The 25,282-nt window shown below is 47.7% G+C and overlaps 1 protein-coding gene across 3 annotated transcripts in view; it reads right to left on the bottom strand.

The window, feature by feature from the left end:
- Nucleotides 1-24,488, bottom strand: part of LOC119660991 — a 32,399-nt gene extending 7,911 nt beyond the window's left edge. Inside the window, exons 1-4 of one of the 3 annotated variants that reach the window (XM_038070079.1) lie at nucleotides 23,407-24,488; nucleotides 2,659-3,452; nucleotides 733-2,597; nucleotides 49-675 (exon numbers count right to left, since the gene is read on the bottom strand). In XM_038070079.1, the coding sequence (XP_037926007.1) occupies nucleotides 49-675; nucleotides 733-2,507 (2,402 nt within the window). In that variant the 5' untranslated portion in view covers nucleotides 2,508-2,597; nucleotides 2,659-3,452; nucleotides 23,407-24,488. Of the gene's footprint in view, nucleotides 1-48; nucleotides 676-732; nucleotides 2,598-2,658; nucleotides 3,642-3,695; nucleotides 4,128-23,406 lie in introns of those variants that run through there. The other 2 variants (XM_038070081.1, XM_038070080.1) reach the window with 2 other exon arrangements.
- Between the last annotated feature and the right edge of the window lie 794 nt (nucleotides 24,489-25,282).

Genomic DNA, 25,282 nt, shown 5'->3' on the forward strand with positions numbered 1-25,282 from the left:
GAAATAGCCTAGATTTTATTAATATATGGGGGAAGAGGATGACCTTACCCATTTTCATCTCGAATCTTCTTCTTACGTCCACGCTTCTTAGCTGGTGTTAATTCCGGAATCACAGTTGTATTCATAGCCGTCATTGCATTAGACGGTGAACTATTAATCATTTGGCCACTATCATCAGGACCTGGCGGACCAGCACCATTCCCAACAGAAACTAACGTATTGCCACTCATAATTCCTAAAGATGTGATATTGCCGCCATCATTCCCACAACCGTTTGGCTCACTACCAGGTGGCCCAATTGAATGATGCGTATATCCTTGATGGCGCATGGATATCGGGCTTGCTGCTAACACTGGTGACATCATATGGACGTTGTTGTTCAGTTCATCTTCCATATAGTTGTAAGGATCTTCAACGGACGAATTGGATGGTTGCGGTGTTGGTGCTTCGAGTTTTGGTACTAGTCCTGAATTTGAATGGTGACTGTGCAACGAGGTATTTGAGGATGACGCCAGAGACGGTTGAGCGGGATGCTGCATTGATCGTGGAGTTAATGGTTGTTGTGATGAGGATGACGTCGATGAGGAGGATGTATGCGAATTGGGCGTTAAGACATCGCCGGCACTTGTTTCGTAGCCGTCGTCTTGATTCTCACTTTTAACTATGGGTGATAGCCTGAAGGAAAGATAATTAAATTGTGAACAGGAAGGAGGGGAAAAGTCCAGTACTCACATTTTATATCGGTTGGCATGCTCCATATCATGGTCGTCGTCCATCATGAGCTCATCTATGCAAGTTAAATGATGCGACTGGCGATCGAGCTGCTGCTGACGATGAGCTTGATGATGCTCTTCCGATTGGTGGTGTTCGTCCTGCATGCCATGTTGCATCGGTGACAGGTGATATTGTTGATGATGATGATACGAGTGCATCGGAAAGTGCTGATGAAACTGCTGTCTTTGTTGCTGATGATGATGATGGAGGTGGCCATCAACATCATGATGTTTATGTTGCCCTATAGTCGTTGGCTGTTGAATGTGGAATTGGCGCGGTTCAAGTTGTTGATAATGAAACGAATGATGATGATTGCGTTCTTGTTCGGCGTGCATATGAAATTGACCTAATTGTTCGTTGTAGTGCTGTTGGTGTGCCTGCTGTTGTTGACGTTGTGGTTGTTGAGGATTATGCTGACGCTGGTGGACGGCCATCATGTCCATTTGAACACAATGTAACTGGTTTATATCACTGAGATTTGTCGGTATTGGAAGATTGTGAGGACTACACAGCATTTGAGTATTTCGTTCGTCTTCCATTGACGGCTGAGTATTTCCATTCGATTCCAATGCCACTGAGTGATAGTTACCACCGTGGATTGGTTGTTTTTGAAGTTGTTGCGGAAGGATCGCTTGCTCCTGCTGATCGTCAATAGAAATTTGATGTGAATCTGGTCCGTTTGAATCGTGAACCCTATTCTGAACTTCGATATCGTTATTATCAGCGGACGGCCCAGGGTTTTCAGTAGCATTTTCCGTTGAAACGGAATTCGTATTGCTACAGCTGTTGTCAGGTTTATCACAAGTATTTACTGTAAATGGACTAAAGCGTTGTTGTGCTGAAATTAGGCCAACCTCTCTCGTAACATTGCCGCCGGATTTCTCATCGTCGTCGACATTCATCGCCTCGTGTGAATCCTGTCTCAGGTAAGTTCTTTCATCCTCGGAAGGATATTTGCTACCACTCGTTTGGCTACTATTCCCGTCGGCATTATTCGATGTTTTATTGCTTTGTGGCATCGACTCGTACGAAGGTAGCTTCGAATGAATCTCAGTCTTCAAATCTTCGGCCATCGACTCAATATCCTGTGAGCCTGGGCAACAACCTGAATTTTGTGTAGGAATTCGTTCCGAGAATTGTGGGTTCGTTTCAAACATGGGACTGTGTATGCCCTGTATTCCGATGGAAGTACGATTGGGCTCGTTCTGCTGCTGCTGTTGGTGACTGGCAGCTTCATTGTTTGGACTGGAGCTTGGACTTGTTGCCAAAGGGAGCGGTTGAGACATGTCAATTGGTTGGCACATCTCTTGACTAGGATTTGGTGTGTTTACTGGGGCCTCTACGGAGCTAAATCGCAATGAGGCTGGGGGGCTTGGGGAAGAAGTTGGTGATTGTGATGCCGACCGCGAGTTACTGCGGTTATCACTACTCTCCATTGTGATCCGGTCACTTGTACTTGAGCCGTCGAATGGTGGTGCTTTGGATGCGTTGGGGATTTCCATTTCCATGGGGGATTCCACTTCGGGATTGGATGTTTGATGAGGAGACGGCCCTGCTGACGGCGATAGCGACTGTCGTAAGGCAAGTGACGGTAGGGGTGATGCTGACTGTGGGGCGATATTCACCGTGGGGGCTTCAGGAGACAGCGCTGGACTTGCACCTGACGAGTCCATGCTAGCCAATAAAACAGCGGAAGGTTGACGAGTTTCACAATACGAACTGGGAACGTGCATACTTTTCAGGACGAGCGATTAATGAATGACAGTCCTAGCACTCACTGGGAAGAGTTTTCTGCCGCTGCCATTAATAACGCACAACATTGTCTGCAAAGATAGAAGATAATATGATGGTGAGGTATCAGTTTCGGGAAAGACGGGAGCTTACATTGCCCATTTTGACGGCTGACCGAGGGTGTCGGATGCTGCTTGGCTACGCAGAAGTAGGCCCCCGGATTCGCTTTCAACCAAATGGAATTCCTTCGTGCCCGCGAACTGAAGTTTGTAAACACGTCACGATCCTCCGCTCGCCTGGCTATCGCGTACACTAGCACTGCAATCCGTCGACGGTCTCGAGCACGAATCGCGTCAATTTCCCGGCCTGCAGGCGAGCAAAGTATTGTAAATCTCGCGGTGAACTCACTCGCGTCCAATGACCAACGACACTACGTAATTCAGGAAATCCCGGCCGCACTAATTCCGACCAAATCGACGCCGAGATATCTCCCAATCTTGCAAATGTTTTGCGCGTGTTCAGCTGCACTGCCGCCTCGCAATCTCCACGACACGCTGTTATCATCCGGACGATGGCTTGGTGTGTTAGTGTGCCCTGTTCGGCCACTGTTGCCGGCCCGCGTATTCCGAAATCCCAAGGAACAGTTGCAACACGCGCGATGGCACGTCACTTTTGACACACCACGCTCGGATGCGGGAATTGTCAAAATTCTATTGTTTGTTTATGTTTTGCGACTTTTTCTATGGAACCGCATGTCATTCACCACATGCAAATAACACCGCCCGTCCTCCGTACGGCACGCACGCACTGGCAACAGGGCTGGCGGTCCGCAGCGACGATGCGGTCACGGACACACGGGGGAACCTTAATATCGCTGGCAAGCTGGCTGCCTGCTGGCACTGGTGAGACGGCGACGGCAACGACGACGACGACACTTCCCACTCAAGCTGAAAGCAAAGTGGAAAACATGCTCGAGTAAATGTTGCAAGTTAGCGAAAATAAATTGGGTCGAGCGAGTGAGCACGAAATCGCGTGAACTTGGCTCCGTGCTCGGATTGGAACCCGCAGCCCAGTTTGGCCGCTCGCACGAACTCTGCGCGTCAGGCCGGGGTGGCACAGCTTTCACAAGGCGCTCTCGCAAGTGGCATCTGTTTAATTAATGATTTTTTTTTTTTGTTCTGAAATCTCACCCGAACTTTTACTTTGACCCTGTCAGCTCCGCGCTATGTGTTTGTTGTGTGTGGGCTGCTAATGGGCAATTTCGGCTTGTGTACATCGGACGGTCGGCCAGTGGCTGATGCTTATGTACGCAATACACACCTAGTGGTCGGCGGCTGGTGCGGCGGCGTGCTGTAGGCACTGACGTACATAATGGCGGTCGGATTTATTTGCTGTAGATAAAATGGACTTGGTAGCGCGGCCACCGCTTGTTTTCGCAAGTGGCCCGACTCACTGCTGGCAAGGCCGTGCAGATATGGCGCGGCGGGTGCTAGGTCGTTGCCTGGTGTGCCGAATTGCTGGCACTGCCTTGGGTACCCTGAAAAGTTACCGTGAATATTGCAAGCCGGATTCAGAACGTCTACGTCCAAATGGCCTTCACCTCCGTCCATTGTACATCATCCATTCCCTGCTCTAAAGATTTGCGTGCAAAACCGAACAAACGTGGCTCTCTCCCCCACGCCGCCCCTTTGGCCTTAACAGAATGAAGCCTCAATTGTTCAATGTACACCCACACGCCTGCTGTGCTGGCCAAATTCCTCCCGTGCCAGAAACGGACCGAGTGAGCCTTGTCCGAAACGAATATCCCTTTCCCGGCTCTTTAAATGTATTTGTGTTTATTGACCCACCGCCAATTCATGTATGTGCTCTTAATCCCATTTAATTTGCAGTATCTGCACGGTAGGCAATGTCCGGGTTTAGACCGAGGAAAATAAAACGGACCCCGGAGTGTCCGTTTTTTTCGCCACCATTGTTTCGTCAAGATTCGTGAAAACGAGACGAGGGAACTCACACATTCCTCGTAAAGTCAAGATTTTGGAAATATCTCGTCAAATACAAATAAATTTGGCTAAAATAGCCGATTTACGGTTTCGTCCAGGACAGAGGCAACTCATCAGACCCAAGTGGTTACTAGGTGTTGTTTGCCCTCCCCGCCCCCTCCTTATATACATTTCAAACACGTCATATTCATGACAAAAACCACTTAGTGAATTCGGGCCCAAACCCGCCGAGGCAGATCTAAGTAACTTGAAATTTGGCGGGTGCTGAGAGAAAAAATATATATAATTAGAAGATACAGTTAATATACACAGATGCATCTAAAAGTAAGCATGTCCAATCCACACGGTCAACTTGAGCTACTCTTATATACTAGCCATTGCTGCAGTGTTGCCGCGATGATGCCATCGAGCAGTTCTTATTTTACTACAAGTTTGGGATATTTTCAAGTTTGCCTATGAACCTGAACCCTACCCTTTAGGAATCCTGTGTAGAGTTGCCAAAACTCCCATCAGGCTCAGTGGATGCGGTATGGGCATGCACAAGCATGCGAGTATGGGCAACGAGCCGGCCTGGTCTAATTATGCTTCAGGTTAAAGTTGCATAATTCGGCAAGTCCTCAGACGACCTCCTCGTGGTGGCCGCTGGAAACCGTCTTCGGGCGGGCCAAGAGTGTGTAGGACCGACTGGGAGAGCGTGGCTGCGACATACGGATTAAACCAGCAACTGATTATTTGATACACTGACGGATCCCTCACAGCAGAGGGAGCGGGTGCCGGTGTCATTGGTCCAAGCCAATGGGCAGGTACACTAGCATATTCCAGGCGGAAATTTACGCCATAGACAAATGTGCCTCCTTTAATCTGCAAAGGAACTACAGGGGGCAGAACATAGCTATTCTCACCGATGGCCAAGCAGCGATCAAGGCACTTAGGTCCAACCAGGTGAACTCTAAACTGGTATGGGAATGCCTTGAGAGACTGAATACACTCGGCTCGTCCAACAAGGTCTGGATACTTTGGGTTCCAGGCCATGCTGGGTTGGAAGGCAATGAGGCAGCGGATGAACTAGCCAAGGAGGGAGCAGGGATGCCTTTACAAGGGTCAGAACCTTTCTGTGGAATCGGAAACGGTTTCATGGCTATGAATCTAAGAAACGAAGAGAAACGGTTGAGGGAACTATATTGGGCGGGCCTACCAGGGATGGAGCAATCCAGGGTGCTTATTAGGGGATACGAACCCATGCGTACAAAGGATTGCTTAAACCTCACCAAAAAGAACCTCCGAATCATAGTGGGAATTCTCACTGGTCATTATCACCTAGGGAAGCTAGGGATATCTACGAACACTGCCTGCAGGTTCTGTGAGGAGGAGGACGAAACCTCTATGCACGTCCTGGGACAGTGTCCGACAATTGTGCAAAGTAGGTCGATACATCTGGGAGAACACTTAATACCAGATGCAAAGCTGAAACTTCTGGAATTGGGGAACATACTAAAGTTCCTAAAGTTACAGGCCTGCTTGAGATACTATGATCAACAGGTACACTATAACCAGTAAAAGGGGCACAATAGTTCTTCAAGGACGCGGTGCGACTTTCCCTTAACAAAATAATAATAAAGTGTACGACCGAGTTGGGAGTAGGCTCATCCAACTGACGAGCATCTGTTTGTCTGCTGGTCATGTGTTAGGGACAAGTAGATCTAGCGGGGGGATGGACCGAAGCAACAGTCCGGGGATCGTCCTCCCTGCACCGGAGAAGGTGCTAAAAGGACCACAAACCAAGATGAAACATCAAACGCCGAGGCCTGCGTGGCCAACGGGGAGCTTGGTCTTTAGTATGCGAACTCTGAATACCTTGAGCACCTTCAGTTTCAAATAAGAACCTTACCCTGGTGGCCTGACCAGCCATGGTGGACATGCTTCCCGAACTACTCGTGAAACCAAGACATGGGCTCAATTCTCAGTCGCAAGGGGCAGCATAGCTTTGAGATATGTACCACGTGAGTAGAAGCGGGTAAAAGGGATCCTTTTTATCTTTTATATTGTAGACCAGTTTGCTTGACATAGTTCGTATTTAATACAGCAGAGAAGGTCATAGGCAACTATATTAGAATCAACGTTGTCATACGCAATCGCCTACATCCGGGCAAGACGATCAACCAAAACTGCCCTGTATCTACTGGCGGATGTTGTACGGGATGCCATTGTGTGTTTTACGACATCGAAGAAGCGTTCAACAACACATCGCACACAGAGATTCGAGATGCGCTAATCCGCAAGGAGGTTGGAAACATCCTGCCCTTCTGGATGGCCACAATGTTGAATAATAGACAGAAAGAAGTACCGTCATGAATATTATTGTTTAACATTTCAGAACCGTTTTCTAACCAAACCCACATATGCCGGAGGAAGAATTATCACTTTCCATTCCCCCCCCACCAACCGACCAAAATTTCCGAAGTCTTAAGATTCTCGCAAAGCCACATTGATCACAAAAAGGCTCCTGGTTTCGACCTTATTACGGGTAAAATGATCCAATAACTGTCGGGATCTGCATACCCTGAACTGGCACACATATTTAATGATTTCTCACGCCTTGGTTACTTTCTGAAATGCTGGAAATTGTCGCAAATAACGATGATCCCGAAGGAAGGCAAAGATGCTACGCTCGTCACGTCCTATAGACCGATAAGCCTAAGTGAGAACAGAAAAACTCAGGTCAACTTAAGATTCAAAAACCTGTACTGCTACTCAACAAATTTTCCAAGGTGCCTATGGAATTCAAAGTGGTAATATACAAAGCAGCCAATCTGGACTAATGGTGCACCACTTTGGGGATCTGCTCGTACGTCCAACATTAAAAATTCTCCAAAGAATGTAGCGTCAGAAACTACAATATGCACCATCTTCTTCTTCTTCGTTTTCTTCAGCGTTTCCCTCCCTCTCCCGTTCACAAGCGAGGTCGGCTCGTCGTGATCGGCTTCGCCATTTGGCTCTATCGAATGCCTGATCTGGGTGCAATCTCGACGCTTTCAAATCCCCATCTAGCGTATCAAGCTACCGTTGTTTAGGTCTACCTTTTGGTCGTTTACCATCGACTTCGATGTTCAGACCAATCTTGGCAATTGAATTCTCGTTGGCACGAATTGCGTGACCATACCATCGAAGACGTCTCTCTCGCAACTTTTCCACGATCGGTGCCACCCCATAGCGATCGCGGATATCCTCATTTCGGATGTGATCAAAACGTGTGACGCCACTAGTCCAACGTAGCATCTTCGTCTCCATTACCGCAAGTCGCCGTTCATTGTCTTTTATAGTCGGCCAACACTCAGAACCATAGAGGACGACAGGACGGACGACATTGCAGTAAATTTTCAATTTGAGACGTTCGTTGCTACGTCGATCACAAAGAACACCAGTTGTGGAACGCCACTTCATCCACATTGTATTAATGCGTGAAACAATTTCATAACGCAGTTCTCCATTGGCTGATAGCGTTGATCCCAGGTATTTAAATCGCTCAGTTCTGGGCAGATAACTGCCGCTGACAGTGATTGTGCCTGTTTCGTAGATCGGTCGTAAAAATTCAGTTTTGTTTAAATTCATTCTGGGACCGTATTGCATAAGGCAAGATTGCTAAGAATAAGGAGGAGGTACTCTCGCCGAGCGGGATGAAAAAGAACTCGCTAAATACCAGGCGAATGTTGATGAATACAATAGCAAACGCCTGGCTGACGAGCAGAAGGTCAAGCCCATCGCTCTGAAACGCAATCGATCTCAAGACGAGGTCGAGCAAGATAAGAAGCGGAGCAGAGTGGACAAGAGCGCAGAGGCTAAGCAACATCCGAAGGAAATTGCGCAGCAACCGTCAGCCGACGGGACACGAACTGCGAAGCCCTTCAGCGACGTGGCCAGGAGCCACTTACGTGTGGCGCTGGTGAATGGCAACTCTGTTAGCGGCAAACTAGCGCTGGAGGTGTGGACCAGTGTTGAGGCCAGGTTGTCGGTCATGGTCTATGAGCATCTCCTGGACACCGGAGGCAAACACCCGGGACTCATTCCCCACTTTGATTCCTCCCAGGTAGTCCCTGGATTCCACGTAACAGCTTGCATGGACCAGTTCTCTAAGGACTTTCTCGGTTCGTGTATCGCCAAGATCAGCGACGCCTGGGAGGGCGTAAAGCTCAAGATCATCCCTTACGACGAGATTCCCAGGAGACCGGTCGCTCTCATCTGGTTGCCGAAGATCCGCATAGATAAGAACAAGCTCGTCCAATTCCTGCGCCTTCATAACCCCGGGATTCCCATGGACGACTGGGTTGTTATCAAGGAGGAAGAGCGTCAGACAAACAGCCAGCCTGTACTACTCCGTATAAACGAGGCGTGCCTGGAGGCACTGAAGAAGGCCGACTATAAAATGTGGTTCGGAGTCAGGAATGCAAAGGCAAAAATGTTCCGCTCTGCAAAACCGAACGACGACCTAGACCCAATCGACGCCGCGAACGAGCTGTTGGATGAGATGACGATCGACGGTCCGACGGGGACTGACGAGCCTCCCACGCAAGTAGATCATCCTGAGGGTAACGCAGACAAATCTGCAGCACTCGAAGTGCGCCTCGGCTAATCTGCTTGTCTTCCTCCAGAGGAAGACATCCACATCGCACTAATACAGGAGCCCTGGATCGGAGGCAACAGAACCATCAAAGGGCTCCAAAGCAAATATTTTTAATTTATTCAACGGCACAGGAGACGCTGATCAGGATAGACCAAGAGCATGTATTCTTGCGAGGAAGAGTCTGCACGCCTTCCTGTGCCCGGACCTGAGTTCCAGCGACCTAGTCGTGGTCAAGCTGGAACAGGCGGGGGCAGAGAACGTGCATATTTCCTCGGCTTACATGGCTCACGGCCGATCAGCTCCGCCAGAAGAACGACAACATCTGACGAACATCATAGCAACAAAGAAAGCCAACCTGCTGATAGGCTGCGACGCCAATGCAAGGCATACGCTTTAGGGCAGCTCCGAAATCAACGAAAGAGGTGAGTCATTCTTTGATTTTATTATTACTTCAAATCTATCGGTGTGTAACAGGGGCAGTACACCAACCTTCTATTTCCCCTGCTCGGAGAACTGTGACGGTTGGTCCTTGATATCACCCTAATAACCCACAATGGGATTCTTAGGGCGGAGGACTGGAGAGTGTCTGACCTGAGATCCTTCTCTGATCATAGTTGGATACTTTTCAGCCTAGATCTCGCCGCAGAGGTCTCCAAGCCCTTTAGAGACCCCAGGAGGATCGACTGGAGAAAGTTTGGTCAAATAATTAAGAACAAACTCTTCGGTGTGCAAATTGGTAAGATCGACACGACAGACGAACTGGAGTCAAAGGTCGGGGCTCTAGAAAAGGCATTCAATACCACCTAAGTACAGCAAAAAGACCCTGCCACCGTGGTGGAATGAAGATCTCTCTAGCCTCAGGAAGCTGACCAGAGAAATCTCCAACATATGCTACAAGCAAAAATACTGGCATACAAGGACTGCCTGAAGAAGTACAAGTCGGCCATCAGGACCGCCAAGAAGCGGTCTTGGTGGGACTATTGTCAGAACATCGAAAGCACAAGGGAATCCGCGAGGTTCAGTAAAATTCTGTCCAAGGAACATAAGAGCTCATCCTTTCTTAGAAAGTCGGAGGGCTCCTGGACGGAATCTTATGGTGAACCCTTGGAGCTGCTGGTGCAAACGTACTTCCTCACCAGCGAGGAGGGCTGTGAGCAACCCCAGCTGTGCGAGACTATCAAATTGGTAATTACCGAGGATAGGGTCGGCTGAGTTATAAACAGCTGCTCCGCATACAAATCTCCAGGTCCTGATGGCATAATGCCAGTCATGCTACAGAAGCAGCAGGAAAGGATTGTGCCGTGGCTTGCTGAGATACCGCAGGCCTGAAGGCGCGCACGAGTGGTTTTCATATCGAAAGCGGGCAAGTGCGGTCATGAGTCCGCGAAGGACTTCCGACCAATCAGCCTGACCTCTTTCGTGCTGAAGACCCTAGAACACGTCCTGGACATTCACTTAAGGACGATTATGGAGAGAACGCCTTTCTCTAAGTCCAAGCATGACTACCTCAAAGGAAAATCCACAGAAACCACCCTCCACGAGGTAATTGGCACGGTTGAGTCGTCGCTGCAGTACAAGCAGTATACCCTTGCTGCCTTCTTGGATATAGAGGGAGCTTTTAACAAAGTCAGTATCAACGCCATCAAGGAAGTCTTGACTGGTATTGGATTGGAGGAGTATCTCACGCATTGGATTATATCTATGCTATGTACCAGGATAATCCAGTCGTAACGGGATCGAGAGGCAACCCCTTGACCAGAGCTGTGAACAGAGGCACGCCGCAGGGTGGCGCCATCTCACCGGTGCTCTGGTTATTAATAATGGACAAAATTTTACGTACATTGGACAGGGGTGTAATCCTGGATTCTTAGCTAAATTGGAGATTGAACATAAAACTAAGGGTTAAGAAGGCCTGTATAGCCTTCTATGCCTGTAAGAGAATCTTTGCAAAGAAATGGGGTCTCCGGCCGAGGATGGTTCTCTAGATGTACACCGCTGTAGTGCGTCCGATCCTAACCTGCGGCTCTATTGTATGGTGGGAGGCTTTGAAGAAAAAATACAATAGAACGAAGCTTAATAGGATTCAAAGAACCGCGTGTACAGGTGCTACTGGGGCTCCGCAGTCCTACCCGGTAGATGCTCTCAATGTACTCTTGCATCTCCTCCCCCTAGACCTCCACTGGGTAAACCATTCTTTGGAGCCCTCAGAGAGCGGGCTGCACTCTGCCTCGCTGCTCCCATAACAACAGTCACGGTCTTAGGAATTTGTGGCATCAAAACGGCACACCAAAGCGCTAATTGGGCTCCTCGGAGCGGCCACTGATACCTACCTACCCACCATGGGCAATGAAACCAAATATGAAGGACGAGGAAGGTAGTGCAGTGCTACAACTGCCAAAACTTCGGGCACATCGCCCTCAATTGCTTCATCGTGCACGGGTGCGTGAGGTGCACTAAAACCCATGTGCAAGGGGAATGCCCAACTCCCACGGCAGACACACCAACTTGCTGCAATTGCGGCCAGACCGGACATCCCGCCAAATACCGCGGATGCCCCGCATACAAGGACATGGTTGCCAGAAGGGAAGCTGGCAGGGCAAAAAAGCTGAGGCCATGAGAGCCAAACAGGCGGTAACTAAGGTGTCACAAAGCTCGACCCAACCAGGCGTTTTTTACGCCCAAGCGGCTAGGAATACTCTTCCAAGAGCTGCAGCCCCCCAAACTCCTCTTACCCAAGCAGCTAGGAATACTATTCCTAGAACTGCAGCCCCTCAAATTCCTCAAGGCAACAAGTTGGCCTTCAGAAACTTAGTCGAAACGCTCGCTTCGGCCCAAATAAATGAACAGCGATATTTCGCCGCTACTCAACTTTTAATGAGTTTATGGAGTTAACAATTGTCACATTTAACTCCGCGTCCTTGGTCTCACACGGGTAAATTTCTAAAATGTGGAAATATATTGTTATTAACTTTATTTGTGCAGGTATGGGCCCGGATATATTTTGAGGCTTAGATTTCGTAGAGGTGTACCACTGTTTTTTTTCAGAATTTTTGGGTTGGATAGGTTTTGAGAACGAGACCTGTTACACTTTTTGTGGGTCATATTTTGAGCCCCTCACTCTCCTATGTTTCACTCGATATCAAATATGAAACCAAAGTACTAATTGAGCCTTTCATTTGATACCCCACATGGCTGCATTCTATTAAAAAAAATGTTACACCCTCCATTCATATGTATGGGTAGCCCCCCTTAAGCTTAACACAAAATGGCGCCAATTGGTGTATGTAAAGGGAACAACAGATGACACGTTCTCACCAATTTGCGTGATAATCGGTCCAGCCGTTTCCGAATAAATCGGTTGTGACAGACAGATGGACAGAAAGACACCACCAGACAGTGTAGGAAACCGAAAATTTCGGGGGGCTTCCCAATAGCAAAACTGCTAGTGGGGAGTCGCCTTTGATGGTTTTTAGCCTTAATGATCCTTTTAGACGGAGCACTAAATTAGTGCGATCGCCTCCAGCGAAATCGAGTGAGAAACGGATGTCGCATCAAAGGAGCAGCAGCGATGAAGTCAATTCTTTAAATGAAACTGGCGCGTTCACACAGCTGGGATCAATGATCCAAAATCTGATGGAGTAGGTTGGTCAGCGAAATAACAGCCAACGGAAAGTGATGATCACCGTAGCAACACAAACTATGCTGAAAATATCTCTTCCCAAGAGGCTCTTTGATAAAGAAAGTATCCAAGGTGAAGGGGACATCTCAGCAATGGGCAATAAGCGACAAAGAGATCCCAACGAAGAGGTACAATCACCTCAATGAACAGCAAAACGCAAAAAGAAGAAACCAATGCTGGCGCCGGAAACTTATCGGCCCACCTGGAAAAGGCCACAAACCGCGCCGCAGAATCTACCTAGACTAAAGTAGAAAGTAAGAAACGGTTACAAAGGAGAGCCAGGCCGGACGCGCTGATCATAACAAAAACCAACGAGCTGACGTACGCGGAGATTTTAAGTAAATTAAAAGCAGATACCTCCCTGCCTGAACTGAGTGGTAATGTTACGCGTATCAGACATACGCAGAAAGGTGATCTGTTGTTGGAGCTTAAAGCTGGTGAAGATTTAGCCGAAAACCTACGGAAAAAAATCGAAGTGTCACTAGGCGCGACGGCGGCCATCAAAATGAGCAGAGATTCAGTGGTGATAGAATGTAAGGACTTGGATGAAGTCGCCACCAGGTCCGTGCTACGACTTAGGAAGGCGTACAGGGATACACAGATAGCGTCGATAAGTCTTCCTGTCGAAGCAGCAAAAAAGGCGATAGCAGCAGGTAAAGTTCGTATTGGATGGGTGGTTTGCCGGAACCGGAGTCAAGTGCATAAATGTTTTAAGTGCTGGCAGTTCGGCCAGATTGCGAAAGCCTGTACCAGCTTAGAAAAGAGATCTAGTCTGTGCCGCAAGTGCAAAGAACAAGGCCATTATGCGAAGGATTGCGACGTAAAGCCGAAACGAAAAATAGCGACAGCCCCCACATTGCAGGAAGCAGTAAATGCCCAGTGTTTAGAAATCAGAAGGAGGAGGGGAGAATTACAATCGGTAGTAGACCTCACTTTCGTCACTGGCACCCTTATTAAAGCCTTCCAGTGGCATGTCAGCGAAGAGTACACACACAGCTATCAACAGGCTATTGTCTTCCGAACTTCCCGCGCCCCACCGATTAGGTGTCCTAAATTACTACAAAACATAGTGGACACTCTTTTCCCAGAGGATGTAAACTACACAAATCTGCCTAAAGTCCATGTAAACCCGGACGAAATTCCTATAGTGGTAGACGAGGAAATTTTTGATGCAGCAAGGAAATTCGCTGAAAATAAGACCCCAGGGCTAGATGGAATCCCGAATATCGCCCTGAAAGTGACAGCCAGGACAGCACTAGATATATTTGCCAAAGCTTTTACGGTATGCCTTAGAGAAGGAGAATTCCCCAAGCAATGAAAGCTGCAAAAGTTGATACTTATTCCGAAGCCAAGTAAATCATTGGGTGACCCTTCCTCATATCGATCGATAGGTTTGGTCAATATTAGTAAACTATTGAACGAGTATTATACAACAGGCTGCTCGCTGTTGCGAAAAAGGCCGCGTTCGAGAGAAGAATCCTCCGAAGAATTGTTGGCCAGACAGCTTTTAGGGATATCGAATTGGGGGACATCGGCGTAAAACCGGAGTGTCTGGGGTTCCTTATTAAGGCAGGCCTAGACCGGATACCTGTTGTTGCGCCGTTGATGATGATTTTTTTTAGGATGGCGGAGGAATATTACTAATTGAGTACTTGTCTCAAGGGACTACAAATAACGGCCATTACCATGCTAATTTAATGGGTCAGGCACGTAAAGCAGTCGTACAGAAGAGACGTGGCAAGTTAGCGTGGGGAGTGTTGTTTCTGCAACACAACGCAGCCGATCACACCTCTCAGGTTGCGAGGACTACCTTAAAAGCTACGGGACTCACAGAATATGACCACCCTACCATCACCACAAACCACCCTACAGTCCGGATATGGCTTTTAGCGACTTTTCCCTTTTTTCGAAATTAACGAAGGAATTAAGTAGACGAAAATTTTCCGACGAAAGTGAAATGAAGGTGATCATTTCGAAAAGAAATCTAGAAAATATTTTTCGGTGGCATAAATGGATAGAAGGAGGAGGAGGATAGGGAATCTACACCGAAAAGTAAAAAATATGACACCATCCTTTTGACCATACTAAGTTGAAATTGATATCCATGTTTTTTTTACAGTTGATATATAAGTTAAGAAAAGAACTAGGTGTTTTTCCTTATCCTGTAAATATTTTTATTTCTTCCTCCGGAGGGGGCACGTGGTCTCCGAAATAATTGTATGCACTCGACAGTCGGCTCGATTTGGGGTACTAGGAAATATTACGTAAACCAACGTCGGCATTCATTACCAAACGATAAAATTACCGATCAATTATGTATTTAAAGTCAAGGATCTGTATTCCAGATATTCACATTCACCCGAAATCATTTTCTAGCCCGACTTCAGTGCGTGTCCTGCCAAAAGAACAGGCGCTCTTGTACTACGAAGGGCGATGATGTTTAGCGATGTTTTGTAATGTGATATCACATTATAAAATATCACCTGTCACAGAAGTAATGTTATCATCATTTTGGCAATGTGATGATGTTAGATAATGCGGCAATGTTAGATGCTGTTGTAATGTTTTCGCACTTAGTGATATTAAGGTGATATTACACTTTTGTAATATTACATATATGGTTGAAGGGTCAGTTTGGCGATCCAAAAATCGTTTGTTAAGTTTATGTATGGGAACTCGCTCCTCCCATTTTCCATTCTTTTCATTAAAAAGGTTAGACAAACGTGGAAATCCTAGCAAAAGTATCCTTCATTGTCTTCTCATCGATGAAGGGGTTGAGTTGAACCTGTCTAAGAGTTCTCTTTGTATCAGGGTAGACTTCGTGGCTACCGCATTTTAAGAAGCAATCACTCAGCACCTGGATCTGATGTTTTAAAGGCTTGACGGAAATACTACACCACCTTTGGAAAGTTTTCACCAAATATGCATGGATTGAAGAATGCTATACAATTCTAGAAGTTCAAGTGAACGGAGATGGCTGATATGAGTTCTGAATTTCGATGTTGCGATTTTACAGCATCGCTAGCGCTGTACAAGCGAAGCAAAGCAAAGCAGGTCGGCTGAATGCCAAAAAAATTCTTTGTATGTGTGACTTTCAGTTTTATTTTTAATGCTTAGTTACTGTATTTTTAAACATTCGTAGATAGATACTCTAATTCTTGAGGTTTTGCCATCGTTGCTGCGCGCTGTGTGCAGAGATTCATTCGGTAGACTTTGTGTACGCATACACAGCTAGCATTCACGAGGAGGGAAAAGTATCACACGGCCTCTTTGCATACAGAGTATGACTACAGCAGGAATCTAGAACTATACTTGCTACCTTCAATCCGCCATCACCATGAGGTGGCGGCGGGCGGTAAATGTGTTGAGCTTCACAGACAGGTGATGTGGTATTGGAAGCAGGTAATCATCATGCAAATCGGTGATTCTATGTTGCGTTTATGCCGGCTGATGCGTTGAGAGGCAGCCCGAATCGAAATATATCATGCATCCCCGTAGGTTAGTTGCTGTGACAGTGGTTGTACGCACGACTGTACTGAGTTGCATATACAGATGAAACAGTGTTGTCGAGAATTTTCACTTCTGATTCTACGCTTTTTTTGTGGATCATTCAACCCCGGAATGATGAACATGATAAATAGTTGGTGAGAGCGCTTAAATCAAATAGAAATCCTAATCTGAATCTAGTATCAAACGTAGTAATTATCAACACTGGTGATCGTTTGGTGTTGTTTGATGTACATTAAGATTTTGACCTTGACCCGCTTATACTTACTGCGTATAAATCGCGGTTCTTATATTTACTTCGTATAACATTTACATACAAACATCGGACAAGGGGTCTGCCTTTACTTTAAAACCTTCTTATAAAGCAAAGAAAATCGGCCAGAGATGATAACCGAACAAAGTGTTCATGTCTTAATCATATCCAAATGAGTAATTCTCTCAAATATGCCAAGATAAAAGCCCTTTTATCACAGAAAAAAAGAGTCATAGACTTTTTATAAGATAATATATTGCATTTTACACTGGGTTCCGTATTCATAACTCAACCAAACGTTGTACAAGGTGGAGCTAAAGTAATCATCCGATCTTCTCTTCCTGTAATTTTTCATGAAAAACTTTATGAAATCGAGAAAATGATATCAGCCAAGTGGCCACCACCAGGGCTGATGACCATACGGGCCCATTTTATGGCATTCTCCACCACTCTTGCCAGAACTTCGGGCGACAGGTTCTGAGGCTCATTGACACACACCCGTGACCCGAAATGGTTGAATTGAGAAATCTGGCCACCCAGTGCAAATCACCAAGAGAAAGAGAGAGAGAGAGAGAGAGAGAGAGAAAGAGAGAGAGATTAAGACAAAGGCTTCCTTCAGAATTGCAGCGTCCTGTTGGAACCAAGGGAGCCTGTGGTAGTTTACTACTACACTAAGGGTGTCAAAAAACACATGAAGATGGAACCAAAGGACTGTAACTCTCCAAGTGGTAAGAGCCCTTAGGGATCGTCAGCTACCTCTAAGGGGTCGCTTACAATTGGGGGTGTGACGACCCCGAGGTGACCCCCACCTGACAGTATACCTGCGCCCTAGGTAGTAGCCTTGAGAAAACCTCTTGGTGACGAGTGAGTCGCGAATAACAAGTAATACACATCGGAACACACTGGGAGTTCCTAACTATTGCGGCCCGCTTCCTTGCACACGATCGGTTGGTGAGTTTTCCATGGAGAATAAACAAAAACCAATAAAAAAAAATCGACGAAAAAGCAGAGAAGGAGGAAAAGTTGAGTGCTTTTGGGCGGAGCACAAAAATACGTCATTCACCACAGCGATCAGCGAAAGAGGCAGCGAGGACTGACATATCCGATGCAAGACCGGGACGCCCAAATAAAGAGGAAGCCTGATCAAGTGGTGCGGCTGATGATGCGGGAAAGGCAACTCCAATACCATGTAGTGCCCCTGTTCCGAAAAAAGTAGCAGGTGGATTCCCACACGAACCGAGTCGAAGTGCAGTCGACCGTCCTAGTTAGAGCCGAAGAGCAAAGGTGCATCAGGAAATGCGCGGCAGTGGTGAATCCTATGAGGTCGACAAGGTTCCTCCAGAGGAACGTCAGCAAAGGCGTCAAAAACGAGCTGATGGAACTGGAGGAACTATTGGATCGCATCCCCTCCTATAGGCGAACATGAAGAGCAGCGAAAGACGATTGGAAGTCAGAAAGAAGAAGTGCCTAATTGAGACTTTATGAAAGTAATTTCCAGGGCCCAAAAAAATAAAGCGAAGAAGGGTGAACGAAAACAATTGACTACGCCACCAGAGATCCCTCTGTCCAACGACAAGGAGCTGCAAACCAAAAGCCAATAGCAGAAAAGACGAGGAAGCGAAGAAGGACTAGGTTTTGCTCATTAAGCCGACGGAAGGCAAGACATTTGCGGAAGTCCAGGATGAAACCCGAAGGCAACGGAGTAGAGGTGTTTTCCATGCGGAAAACGAAGGGGGAGGGGGTGGAGTCCTCGTCTCACTAGGCCCGAAGACGACTAGCAAGAGTACGTTCTGAGAATCGGTCAAGCGATTATTGTGGGAGAAGGCTCCTGTTTCTAGCCTAGAGCGCATGTGCTCTCTAGAAATCCGGAATCCTGACTACCTCACAGAAAAGGTCGAAATGGAGGAGGCGATAAAGCGTGAATATCCAGAGGCAACCACTGCCCGGATAAGCATCACCTCTATAAATGCTCGAGGCCAAAAACTCGCCGTGGTGGAAGTCCCCGAGCAATATGCAAGGAACCTCCTTAGCAGCGGGAAAATAAAAATTGGATGGGTAGTATGCAAGGTACGAATGCGGATAGTCCCCACCAAGCGCTACAGGTGTCTGAAATATGGACACACGTCAGCCATTTGCAAGGGACCGGACGGGAGAACAGCATGCGGGAGATGCGGCCAGGTAGGTCACCAAGCGAAGACCTGCAGTGAAAGTGAAAGTTGCATTCTCTACAGGTGTCCAATCTCTAGGGCGCAATTGGAAATGGCCAGGGCACGAATGGCATGATCCGCATTTTACAAATTAACATGCAACGGAGAGAAAACGCTCATCAATTGCTAGCGCAGTTCGCTGCGGAGGTAAATGCTGATCTAGTGCTAATCAGCGAGCAATACTGAAACAGACCCCCGGCTTCATGGCATCTCGACTTATCGGGCACCGCCACCATCTGGTTTCGGGACGACGTTCGACTTCGTGTTCTTGCCCAAGGCCGAGAGAATGGGCTTGTCTGGATTCGATGTTTAGGGATAACGTTTTATAGCATTTACCTGACGCCGAATGAGACGATGCCGGACTTTCGGCGCCGGTTTGATGCTCTGGAGGACGCCGTTTCGAGCACGGAGGCGAATCCTGGTAGATGGTGGCCCTTGAATGGGGCATGCCTCAGCCAGACTCCAGAGGGAAAGTTCGGGTAGACTCGTCGTGATCGGTTTCGCCATTGGGCCATATCAAATGCCTGATCTGGATAGACTCCAGAGGGAGACGGATCCTGAAAATGGCGGCGAGGGCCGGGCTCGTAGTGTTAAACACCAGATCCACACCAACGTTTCGGCGCCCAGGCTGTGGAGGAAACATTCCTGACATCACTTTTGCGTTGGACTCTCGGGCACCATCGATGGACGGGTGGCGAGATCTAGAACACTGCTCGGCAAGTTATCACCAGTACATCCTGTACGAAATGGTTGACGCTACTTGCCGGCGTGCACCAGGCCGGCGCTGCCCGTGCGTCTGGAATGTCACGAGGGTGAACATCGCCAAGTTCGTCAAAGGTCTTAGAACATGCAGAGTCGCGCTGCAGGGAGCTGTCGTAAACTCAGCGACGAACCTGATAACGACGGCTTGTGAAGCTTCTATGCCCGGGAGGGGCCCCAGCCGCGACAAGCCTTCTATGTACTGATGGACGACCTACGGAGGGAATATCATAAACTCCGTCGTTTGGCCCAATGTTTACGCGCCAACGAGGAGGCATACGCCTTAAAGGCACAGTATAGACCAACAAAAAGGAGACTTTGGTGGAAATCTACAAACTGGTGTTCCGCCAACGACCAGACTTGGTGCTGAGGGCGTTCAACGCTTACTTGAAGGAGAACTTCCTTGTCGCTGGAAGGTGGCCAGAGTCGCGCTGATCAGCAAGGGTAAAGGAGACTCGGAGCTCCCGTTTGCATACCGACCGCTGTGTGTGCTTGACACGGCCCGGAAAGTGCTACGATACAGAGCAGTGTGAGCAGCTTGGGAGGAAACTTTTTTCAGCTGTAAGGACTACATCCTTCCAAGGGATTACACTACGTTTTGAGCCGGTAGCTGTATATCCTAAAATGCTACGGATAAACTTTGTCGACGAAAGCATGAATGAGAGGCTTAGACAGTATTCCTCCTTCAACGATGTGTGGGAGATTACGCGACTGACCATGTAGAGGGTTTCCGAACTACCATTGTTTAGAAAGTGCTTTCTCTCGCTTCCAGAAGAGGAGCGTAATGGTGTTGAGGTGCACCTGGATGCTGTTAGGTAGCACTTCCACCTGGATGCTGTTAGGTAGCGAAGCAGGAGGAAGAGCCGATTGGCCGGGAACTTTTCTCACTATCGGCGTTCCTGAACGGGATATCAAGAAGGTTCGAAAAGAAACGGGCTACCGGCTTTACTAGGGGCTTGTGACCATCACATGCAGACCACAGCATCTTCATCTGAACCGTAGATGAGGTGTCATTTCTCTCAGATCCTAGCCGAAGTACCTCGGGAAATCTGGGCATTCCCTCCGGACTATGCCACACGTAAGCTGAATTTCACGAGAAACTTTGCTAATGACTTCCCAGCCAGGGCAAAGTGGAAGACCGGCGGCCTATTGCAAGGTTATGACACCGTATTCTTCACCGATGGATCAAAGATGGTCTGTGGAGTCGGCGCGGGGATTTTCTCGAATACATACAGTATATCGGGGTCATGTGGTCTCCCAGGTTTCGCCGCCTCGCCGGTTTCCGATACTAGAAGTGCTGCTCCTTGACAATGAGGTGATCGAAGTGGCGGTCCAGTTGTTGACGTATCTTTCGAGGATTTTGGAGGAAGAGGAGAGAAGAGAAATGGGGCGGTAGTTCACAGCAAGAAAAGGGTCTCCACTCTTGAGGATAAGGATGATAAGGGCCTTTTTCCAGAGACGGGGAAAGTAGCATTCATCTAGACTTGTTGTAGATTATACTCAAGGGGAGGGAAATGTGTTTTCTACAGTTAAGGAGGAAGAGGTTAGGAAGCGCATCGGGGCCAGGTCCGACATTGGGGTCAAGATTACCAATGAGGAACTCAACCAAGGAAGGCGTAAGAAGAGGAATGGCTAGAGATTTGGAGCAGTCTGCAGGGAGAAAACACTGAAGAGAAGTAGGTGCAGAGAAGGTCGCAGGATTGTTGTGGGGAATTGGCAGTGGAGTCAGCGAAGTTGATATAAGAAGGGAGAGATTGAGATGGATTACGAGAATCGCGAGCGTAAGGGGATTTTGAACGATGGAGTTCCGCTTCAAATTCAACCGCGGAGTGGGGAGCGTCAATTTTAACATACGGGATGTGTACGGAAATAAAGAGAGGTAGTCCTCGGGGAGGTTAGAAAGGAAGAGATCGAGAGTGCGGCCCAAGGAGTTTTTGGGGATTTGGCCCGCTTATAATATAGCCCGATCATGAGAGCTCCTGCCAATGCATTCAAAATTACAACGGTCTTTACTAGCACTAGCCCATAGAGGACCACGTCGCCAGACTCGGCATATTCTACAATTCCCGCATTGCCGAAGCTGCGGAAAAGGGGGAACCCCTCTGGGTATACCAGAGAGATTTCTAGCTCCAGATTGGGAGAGCTGCTTTCCTTGAAAATGATTTCGGCAAGAAGAGGGGACTTAACAGCTATTAGGGCTCCTCCGCCAGTTGTCTTGCCAAGCGCAGCGCAGTCTCTGTCACAACGAAAGACAGAGTAACCTTCGAAGAGCTCAGAATCTAAAATCCTGTCAGCCAACCAGGTTTCAGAAATGCAGATGATATGATGTTGTACTGCTAAGGCGGACAGTTTGAAATCCGACAGCTTGGTCCTTAGACCCCTTACTTTTTGGTAATGGAGTATAGTTGGCGGTCAAAGGGTAGTATAGATCCCAGGGCGAAACGTGGACTGATACCCATGATAGAGCATAAAACCTGGGAAATGCCTGCTGAAGCAACACCAACAGCTCTACTACCAAACGTTATCTCCACCTCCACGTGGTGACCGCTGGGAGCTCTTTCTTAACGAAAAGCTGCAGACGGAGAAGGATGAAGGCGAGCCTCCTGCGCCTAAAAACGGGACAAATTGTATCAACTGGTCCTCCAGATTGGGGGTTTGGGTAGGGCTGACAACCCTACACGGAAAACAACTTGTTACAAAGCCACAACAGGAGCCTCGGACTGGACGGATTACACAACGACGAAATCGATTTGCGCATTTTCTCATGGAACGTGCGCTCCCTGTACAGAGATGAAGCTGATGAGCAGCTAGCCGATACCCTGTCCCAATATAGGGCTGATGTAACAGCGTTACAGGAGATGCGTTGGACAGGGACCGTTAACGTTCACGCCCCTACAGAGGAGACTGCAGAGTCGGAGAAGGATACCTTCTACGAGGCAGTAGAACGAACCCTCAAAGCCTGTCCCATATGATGTCTGGAGTTCCTTAGTAAGGCAGGCCTAGACCGGATACCGGTTGTTGCGCCGTTGATGATGATGATGAGTGTATAGTTATCGGAATCATTCAAGTTGACCATATGCAGCCAATGCGAGGAGAAAGAAGAGACGACCCGGCACTTCGTATGCAGCTGCTTCGTATCCAGGTAGCTACCCGGCCTCCTCAGGCTTCAGACGAAGATACGTTGATAAGGTCTTCTTCAGCGAAGAGTCTCAGCATTCTCTGTCTCTGGAGAATGTTCTCAGATTCGCGAAAGCCTGCGAATGATCTCCGAGGATAGTACAATGGGCCTAGCAAAGGTCTGAGTGCTTGGAACTGCGGTTCCCCCGACTGAACTAAACTAACTATTGGTCCCTTGCGAGACTCACATCGTACATTTTGAGCCCCTTTAGACAATGTTAAACATCGATGACCATGGCCTGGATTCGAACCCGGAGGATGAAGTCGAGATCGCTAAGTCCGTCGTAGAATTTCCTTGTTTAATGTGAAGTGGACATTCTAAAGTTGCAGGTGTTTCCTGGACTGGTACAGGAGGGAGAGAAGTCTTTGATGTCGATATATTTAAGAGGATTTCCCAGAGTTTTGTAAGGAAGGTGTTTTCAAATGAGGTTCCCTCAAGATCAGGTTCATATAATTAAAAAGTTAATACCGGTTCGTTATGAGCTGCATTGAGAAGTTAAGTTTCACTAGGAGCTGCCGTCAAGGCTCCTAGAATGCAACATGATCCCTTGCGCGCCGTTTCTGACCAAAATCCACGAAAATCCGGAACACAGGCGGCAATGGTCCGGTACCGGCCCGCATAATTTCATGATTCCAATCCTCACCCGGCTACCGCTGGCGAATTAGCAAGCACCTGAGCTAGATATGCACTGACCACCTACCTTAAGCTTTCTTCCAACCGCGTCACAACATTGATTTCCAGAGATGCGATGAGGCGCCTTGCAACGCACGAGCATCGAGGCGCTGGTCAGCAGCAGCTGACCACGATGGTCCTGCAGCCTGAGCTGGGCTCGAAGTGTTGTTGTTGTTGTTGATGTCTGATTGAAAAGTCACGCACACACATACACATCCAGGCGGCTCGGAACTTATCGAAATTCAGCTTCTTTTCCAGTTCTTCGGTCAATACTTTTTTCAGGCAATCTCACTCGGGACTCGCACACCTTTGAGCTGGGCGAATAACTATTTTTCCCTTTCAAGTCAGATTCAGGATCGGCACGCACGACACATGCACTTTTCACTATTTGTTAAGATACAGAAAACTAGTCGGCATCCAGCTAGGACCGCGGCGCTGAGTAAATATTGAACGCTACTTTAGGCAGTTACGTGATAAGTCAGAAACCGAGATTTCGCATTCTCTCCGGTCATCTCGGTTTTCGTTTCAGAAACACTCACTCACTTGCACTGTCGCGGATGCCTGCTAGCAACGAGAAACTTTTTCGTCCATCCTCCGGCATACGATGAGAGAGCTGGCAGCCACCCGCAAAGATATGCGGCCACCACCGAGGCTTCGAGAGTAACACCGTCTTTTTGTCGGGAAAACAATGGACGCGATATTACGATTCAGACGAATTTGGCAGGCGAAAATAATATTTGTTTTGGCTCAGTCGACATGTCCCGTGTATTGGCTTGGTGCGTACGAACGGCAAGGAAATTCCCAGGCACATAAAGGATGCCACGAATCGTCTGTATAAACCACGACGCACTAAAAAAAACCACCCGACCCGGACGCGACGACAACGAGATCACGGCATGCAGATGGGTGCGTGCGTGCAAATCCCTCCCCCGCGCGAGTTCCAGTGTGGCGCAGAAATATTTCCACTCGTAAACAATGCCCCAAGACTTTGAAATTTAGTATGGGCTTTTTGGGACTATGGTCGATGTAGGTTTTTTATATATACAGACTGGGACGCTTTGGGGTAAAGCCAGACTAATACGTTTCCATTGCGGTAAATGTCAGGAACTGTCACCCAGTCCTCTAGCGGGCAACTTGTCATTGATCCGGGGATGACAAGAGGGAGGTTTTTGTTCTTTGTGCAATTAGTTGTTTCCCGTCAAGCATACCCACATACAAAAAAGAAGTACATATGCCCACGATAATGTGCGGCTCCTAAAATATCCTCAACCATTTTTAGTTCCAATTCTAACGCGGAGCAATTCTCAATGTTTTCCCCAAAATGCCACAAACTCGTCCATTCACTCTTTATATAAATAAAGGACAAATCGGGTTCGCAAATACAAACTAGGCTAGGACGCATTAGCGGAAAGTGGAATAAAAACCCCAATTCGAGGTGCCCTAACCTCCTCAGAGGAATGATTTCAAAACGAACATTAGCTTCTTTTTTCTGGCAATGCCGTCAAGTACAGTTTGTCAAAAAAGTATTCGTCTGTTTACCTTTTTCGTAATTAACTTAGGATATACATAATTAAGTAAAAAAGGGAATATTCGGTTCATGTCTCTAATTTTCCCTTATTATCCATTCTTTAGAAATAAAATGAAAAAATTAGGGTTTCATTGGAGTCAAGCAGTGCTCTGCAGGATAGACTGACGCGGAACATAGGCCCCTGAGGCCAACCTATCTCTCTATGAGGATGATGTCTCCCCTGTGGGGCGATGTGTGGCTTTCAGGGGCCAAGCCTCTCGTCTACCAAGACCGTTAGTGAATGATGATAGCCACATTCTATACGCGGTGACCCTACTATTAACAAAACGCTACGGATCTAGACTGGAGAGTCGAAAAACATCTCCCCCAATCCAGG

Source organism: Hermetia illucens, chromosome 7, assembly GCF_905115235.1.
Source record: "Hermetia illucens chromosome 7, iHerIll2.2.curated.20191125, whole genome shotgun sequence".
Lineage (NCBI taxonomy): Eukaryota > Metazoa > Arthropoda > Insecta > Diptera > Stratiomyidae > Hermetia > Hermetia illucens.